The 7,508-nt window shown below is 44.6% G+C and overlaps 1 protein-coding gene across 1 annotated transcript in view; it reads right to left on the reverse strand.

Annotated features, from left to right (window-relative positions):
* Positions 1–6,040, reverse strand: part of als2a (alsin Rho guanine nucleotide exchange factor ALS2 a) — a 152,316-nt gene extending 146,276 nt beyond the window's left edge. The window contains 6 exon segments of the mRNA XM_065019687.1: positions 168–1,350; positions 2,071–2,241; positions 4,425–4,690; positions 4,980–5,128; positions 5,287–5,361; positions 5,863–6,040. Of these exon segments, the coding sequence (XP_064875759.1) occupies positions 168–1,350; positions 2,071–2,241; positions 4,425–4,690; positions 4,980–5,128; positions 5,287–5,306 (1,789 nt within the window). The 5' untranslated portion in view covers positions 5,307–5,361; positions 5,863–6,040.
* Between the last annotated feature and the right edge of the window lie 1,468 nt (positions 6,041–7,508).

The following is a 7,508-nucleotide window of genomic DNA, read 5'->3' on the forward strand; positions in this document are numbered from 1 at the left end:
AAGAGAGGAGGCAGTGACCACACCTACCACGAGAGAGGAGAGGAGGCAGTGACCACACCTACCACGAGAGAGGAGAGGAGGCAGTGACCACACCTACCACGAGAGAGGAGAGGAGGTAGTGACCACACCTACCATGAGAGAGGAGAGGAGGTAGTGACCACACCTACCATGAGAGAGGAGAGGAGGCAGTGAGTGCCGTCTACTTCCCTCGACGACCTCCTCCAGCAGGATATCAGTCAGACTGGAGCATTTCTTCCCTTGCAAGGAGTCCTCCTCCATACAGAGACGCACTTCCTGGTTGGTCTTCCTGTATGCCGTGACAGGCCCAGACAGAGCCTGGCACAGCCCTGCGACTGGGATACACCCTTCACTCTTAGATGAGTCACAGAGGCTGCTGGTGGAGCCGATGCCTACAGGGGTGTTTACCTCGAAGGGTGAGGCTGAGGCAGCACGGCCCGTTAAGGCTAAGGTATGTTCCATAACTAAGGCACCTGTGTAGTTCTCTAGTAGTGAACATGATAGGCTGGATGCCATGGTGGTGTCATCGTGAGGTTGTGGTAGAAGATATGGTGTTAAGGTAGAAGGTTGGTCTTGATCAGGTAGGTCGCCGTTTAGGCACTGTCCTGGGACATGACTTACCAGGGTGAGTAGATCTCCTGAGCTATGACTGGCTAAGGTGAGTGAATCCTCTGCTGTCTGATTGGCTAAGGTGAGTGAATCCCCTGTTGTCTGATTGGCTAAGGTGATTGGATTCCCTGTGTTGTTATTGTCATTCTGTTCAGACAGGATGTGATCAGACGTTCTCCTGAGGCATTCCTTCAGTTCCTTCTCGCCGGTTGAAGATGAGGTTTTCCTCCTCGCCTGTGTTCGAGCCGAGTTACTGTCTGTCTCTGTCAGAGTCCCAGGGCCTTGTCTTTGAAGGTCAGAGGTACCGGTATCCTCTTGGTTAGTTTGTACTTTGGAGCCAGGCTCTCTGAGAGAACTGTCAGTGTCACCAGGAAATGGGTATTCTGGGCCTATAATGGGGTCTGGGTCTTGGGCTAGGTCTGGGTCAAGGCCCAGATCAAGGCTGACTGTCTGAGAGAGCGGGCAGGCTGAGGCTCTGTGTCTCTGGGCTAGAGAGGCCTGTCTGGATCTCGAGCAGCTCCCTGCTTTGCTATCAGCCAACTCAATCCCTAGGGGGCAATAGTGGCTGTGGCTGATGATGACATGGTCCTCTTGATCCACCATAGAGAAGAGCAGCTGGTTGCACTGGGAACACTTTTCAGTAGCTGTCGGCCGTTGGAACTGAGAGTCTTGTGCAGGGAAGCGTCGCACCAGGGCCAGGCTGTGGTATCCTCCACACGCCACCTGGACCACAACAAGTCAGTCGGACTTCATTATATTGGCTTTTAAATGACTGAGGTGTGTTGTAGAACTGACTGAGGTGTGTTGTAGAACTGACTGAGGTGTATTGTTGAACTGACTGAGGTGTATTGTTGAACTGACTGAGGTGTATTGTTGAACTGACTGAGATGTATTGTTGAACTGACTGAGATGTATTGTTGAACTGACTGAGACGTATTGTTGAACTGACTGAGACGTATTGTTGAAACGACAGATGTATTGTTGAACTGACTGAGGTGTATTGTTGAACTGACTAAGGTGTATTGTTGAACTGACTAAGGTGTATTGTTGAACTGACTGAGGTGTATTGTTGAACTGACTGAGGTGTATTGTTGAACTGACTGAGACGTATTGTTGAACTGACTGAGATGTATTGTTGAACTGACTGGGGTGTATTGTTGAACTGACTGAGGTGTATTGTTAAACTGACTGAGACGTATTGTTGAAACGACAGATGTATTGTTGAAACGACAGACGTATTGTTGAACTGACTGAGGTGTATTGTTGAACTGACTGAGATGTATTGTTGAAACGACAGACGTATTGTTGAAACGACAGATGTATTGTTGAAACGACAGACGTATTGTTGAACTGACTGAGATGTATTGTTGAACTGACTGAGATGTATTGTTGAACTGACTGAGGTAACTCTAGATGTATGTCTAATGAGAAGCACTCACTCACCTGAACTACGTGCCTCCCAGCCAGGTGCTCCACTTTCTGGGGTCTCCACACAGGGAACACACTGGTGACCAGACCCAGCTGGCAGCCGCTGCCCCAGGCCCACACCTCATGCTGGGTAGACAGAGCCAGAGTGTGCTGCTCCCCGCAGGTTACCTCCAGGATCCTGATGATCTGTTGGGAGATGGACAGAATCACAATTACCAAGTCTGGGTTGTTTGGATTCTGGATGCTGATTGGTTGATAGCAGGGATATACAGCACCACAATCCCACAGCCCAGCCAGTCAATTTATAATCTCCCTTGGAATTTGGAATTAGGCAGGAATTTGGTTTGGAACAGTTGGGGTTTCTGTAAACCTTGCCGTCTGCCTCTCCGACCAGTGGAACAATATTGCCGTTTGTTTGGTGATCTCCACTGTCCCATGCATATGAATGTGACAAGACAGACTGCTTCTCTGATCCAGGCCAATTCATTTATCAGGACCATTATAATGGATATATCCAACGAAAGTAAAACAACCTAAAGTGCACTTCGTTTGCTGTCCTTTCAGCTGCTTGACATGATATGTGTATTAGCTTTAGTTGGCTAGCTAGCAAAGGAGAAGTAGCTAGCCTGCATAGCTACATGCCACTGTTTTGCATAGCATAGCAACCATTTGGCTAACTACAGAATCTCAGAATGAACGACCAGCCCATTTGGCTAGCAACTACAGAATCTCAGAATGAACGACCAGCCCATTTGGCTAGCAACTACAGAATCTCAGAATGAACGACCAGCCCATTTGGCTAGCAATTACAGAATCTCAGAATGAACGACCAGCCCATTTGGCTAGCAACTTCAGAATCTCAGAATGAACGACCAGCCCATTTGGCTAGCAACTACAGAATCTCAGAATGAACGACCAGCCCATTTGGCTAGCAACTACAGAATCTCCGAATGAACGACCAGCCCATTTGGCTAGCAACTCAGAATGAACGAGCAGCCCATTTGGCTAGCAACTACAGAATCTCAGAATGAACGACCAGCCCATTTGGCTAGCAACTACAGAATCTCCGAATGAACGACCAGCCCATTTGGCTAGCAACTTCAGAATCTCAGAATGAACGAGCAGCCCATTTGGCTAGCAACTACAGAATCTCAGAATGAACGAGCAGCCCATTTGGCTAGCAACTACAGAATCTCAGAATGAACGACCAGCCCATTTGGCTAGCAACTACAGAATCTCAGAATGAACGACCAGCCCATTTGGCTAGCAAATACAGAATCTCAGAATGAACGATCAGCCCATTTGGCTAGCAACTTCAGAATCTCAGAATGAACGACCAGCCCATTTGGCTAGCAACTACAGAATCTCAGAATGAACGACCAGCCCATTTGGCTAGCAACTACAGAATCTCAGAATGAACGACCAGCCCATTTGGCTAGCAACTTCAGAATCTCAGAATGAACGACCAGCCCATTTGGCTAGCAACTACAGAATCTCAGAATGAACGACCAGCCCATTTGGCTAGCAACTACAGAATCTCAGAATGAACGACCAGCCCATTTGGCTAGCAACTACAGAATCTCAGAATGAACGACCAGCCCATTTGGCTAGCAACTTCAGAATCTCAGAATGAACGAGCAGCCCATTTGACTAGCAACTACAGAATCTCAGAATGAACGATCAGCCCATTTGGCCAAACTATTTTGTATGGTGGTTAAATAAAACAAATGTACTTATTAAAATACAGTTTTTAATGAAAACATGTTGTTAATCTTCTTTTAATATGTTACCAACCGTTTTATAAAAGCAATAAGGCACTTAAACCCGGGAATTATCGTGAATAACTCCTCCGGCCCTTGGCTTCGCCTCAGGCCTAACAACAGCACTTCGTCAGAAGTTATTCACACGACAATCCCCGGGTTCTCATGCCTTATTGCTTCACCAGAATAGACAGACAGAATACCAGGATGGGCGGCAGGTAGTCTAGTGGTTAGAGTGTTAGGCCAGTAACCGAAAGGTTGTTGGATTGAAACCCCCAGCTGACAAGGTACAAATCTGTCGTTCTGCCCCTGAACAAGGCAGTTAACCCACTGTTCCAAGGCTGTCATTGTAAATAATAATTTGTTCTTTACTGACCTGCCTAGATAAATAAAGTTTAATTTAAAAAATATATGGAAACATATTACTGGTGGGAATATGCGCATATTATATATATGCAGATTTTAAAAATATTTGCATGAAAATCGGTCCCCAATTGGATGGAAACTCAGCTATTGTCTTTGTTTAATCTGTTGTTTTCAAAGATGTCTGAAATGTTTTCTATAATTTTGGTGTTTCGTGATGAAAATAAGACAAAACAGATACATCACCTGTGGAGGGACAGCCTCAGAGTCCACCATACTGACGAGGCTAGGATCTGGGACCAGGCCTCTCTCTGACAGACCACACTGCCCCGAGGAGTTCTCTCCCCACATGTACACAGCCCCTTCCCGTGTAACGGCGCCACAGTGGAAGGAGCCTGCAGCTACAGACGCAACACATTGACCAGAGAGGACAGACTCAAGGAGAGGGTAAGTAGGAGGAACCCTCAGGCCCTGCCGCCACGTCAGATCCCCAAAGCTGTACACCAGCCCACCTGGAGATAGATAGGATGGTGAAGAGAGCAGGTATACAGTGATCTTCATCAGGTTATCCCAAACGGTATCAGTTACACCTTTTCAAGTATATTTTCTATGTGTAACGGATGAAATACAGTGGAAATCTGACTCAATGTTCAAATCTATACGCTACATATGGACGCTTAGTCATCGTTATAACTCATCATAAGTGTGTTTATAATACAAAATGACGTTATAAAGCATTATGCATTTAAAAGGTCGTAGAAAGAGCTGTTTATCTTATTAGACTCCAAAGAGAAGTCTCACCTTCGGCCAGGAGGATACCATGGCTGATACCGAGGGCAGCCTGGAGGACTGGCCGGGACAGAAGCACCCGTTCGGGGGTAACACTACTGCTGTAGCCTCTCCATAAGTGGAGCAGGCCTCGTTCTCTGGAGCTCTCCTCCTTCACTGGGCTGAAGGGGAGGGACAGACAGACAGACAACTCTGTCACTACAGTCGCAGAACCAGAGACAGACCCTTGGCCTTGTAACCGCACCATAGACAGAACATGTGAGTGTGTGTGTGGTGTGTGTGTGTGGTGTGTGTGTGTGTGTGTGTGTGGTTACAGTACCTCTTCTGGTCCTCCATCATCACTGGGGCTTCTCCATTTTAAGGCATCTATTGTAAATTACTGTCAATATCCAATCTAGGAGGAAGAAATCGTTTTTGCAATGATCAGGTTCATGTATTTGTTCCCTAAGTATATTTCCTATAACTATAAAGTACAACTAGCTTATTTTCAGCAACCTGTCAGATTTTCATGATGCCAAAGCTAAATCGAAAGCAAATATGCATTTAACAGTATAGGATACAGTTACAGTAGTAACGTTATACCTACTCGATAACAAAAAATAAATGGTTTGCTACAGCACGACATGTAGCTTGCTAATGTAGCCGATGTGAAATGGCTAGTAGGTTTGCGGTGGTGCGCGCTAGTGGCGTTTCAATCGGTCACGTCACTCGCTCTGAGCGAGTCCGGGTCGGGGCGAGGGGACGGACGTAAAGTCTATACTGTCCCATCCATTACATTTACATTTAAGTCATTTAGCAGACGCTCTTATCCAGAAGCACACTACTCTCTAGCTAACTCCCGTTAGCTAAGCCTAGCTAACTAGTGAATCGACAATAAAAAAATTAAGTTACTTACGAAGTTTTTGAAAGTACTTCTCCATTACCCATGGGATTTACAGCCGTATTCTTTCTTTAATTATCTAAATCCATGGCTGTCACTGTCATGTTTGTATAAACACAGCTAGCTAGCATGTTAGCTTATATAATCACTGCAGTGAAGTGGAGAACTTTCGTTTAGTCTTTCAACTATGTGACAGCTGAGTTTGTTTTGGGACCAGCCCTCCGATGGAAAGCGTCGAGGGTCAAAAAAGCCGTTTGCGTTTCACCGCACAACAGTTGTTGTTTCACCGTTTCACCGCACAACAGTTGTTGTTTCACCGTTTCACCGCACAACAGTTGTTGTTTCACCGTTTCACCGCACAACAGTTTGGATTTTTTTATTCCCAGTTTGTGTTTTCAAACAGGGAACTGTTTGCAACAAAAATTGTCCAAGGTATTATGGTTGAAGATGTTTTAGCTTTTAAATGACTGATCAGATCATTGCCAAATATTACTCCAGAGGTATCATAACACTGTATTGAAAGGGCCCTGTGTGTAATAACTGATTCAATCACTGACAGCATGGGCTGTTTATTAGGGTTTGGGAATCATTAGTGGCATTTGGAGCTGTCATATCTGTGAATAAACCAACAGCAGAGACATGTCGGCTTCAGGCCAGACATCATTACTTCCCTTCATAGTAATATATATATATATATATATATATATCTCTCTCTCCTCTTTTCTCTTACTCTCTCTCTCCTCTTTTCTCTTACCTCTCTCTCTCTCTCTCTTTTCTCTCTCTCTCTCTCTCTCTCTCTCTCTCAATTAAATTCAATTCAATTCAAGTGAGGTAGATAATATATAAAGTTAATATATAAAGCTCTCTCTCTCTCTCTCTCTTCTCTCTCTCTCTGTTTCTCTCTCTCTCTCTCTCTCTCTCTGTTTCTCTCTCTCTCTCTCTCTCTCTCTCTGTTTCTCTCTCTGTTTCTCTCTCTCTCTCTCTGTTTCTTTCTCTCTCTCTCTCAATTCAATTCAAGGGGCTTTGTTGACATGGGAAACGTGTTAACATTGCCAAAGCAAGTGAGGTAGATAATATATAAAGTTAATATATAAAGTGAAATAAACAATAAAAATTAACAGTAAACATTACACATACAGAAGTTTCAAAACAATAAAGACAATACAAATGTCATAATATATATATACATTGTTTTAACAATGTACAAATGGTTAAAGGACACAAGATAAAATAAATAAGCATAAATATGGGTTGTATTTACAATGGTGTGTTCTTCACTGGTTGCCCTTTTCTTGTGGTAACAGGTCACAAATCTTGCTGCTGTGATGGCACACTGTGGAATTTCACCCAGTAGATATGGGAGTTTATCAAAATTGGATTTGTTTTCAAATTCTTTGTGGATCTGTGTAATCTGAGGGAAATATGTCTCTCTAATATGGTCATACGTTGGACAGGAGGTTAGGAAGTGCAGCTCAGTTTCCACCTCATAGCCTGTCTTCTCTTGAGAGCCATGTCTGTCTACGGCGGCCTTTCTCAATAGCAAGGCTATGCTCACTGAGTCTGTAGTCAAAGCTTTCCTTAATTTTGGGTAAGTCACAGTGGTCAGGTATTCTGCCGCTGTGTACTCTCTGTTTAGGGCCAAATAGCATTCTAGTTTGCTC

Source organism: Oncorhynchus nerka, linkage group LG1, assembly GCF_034236695.1.
Source record: "Oncorhynchus nerka isolate Pitt River linkage group LG1, Oner_Uvic_2.0, whole genome shotgun sequence".
NCBI classification, from domain to species: Eukaryota; Metazoa; Chordata; class Actinopteri; order Salmoniformes; family Salmonidae; genus Oncorhynchus; species Oncorhynchus nerka.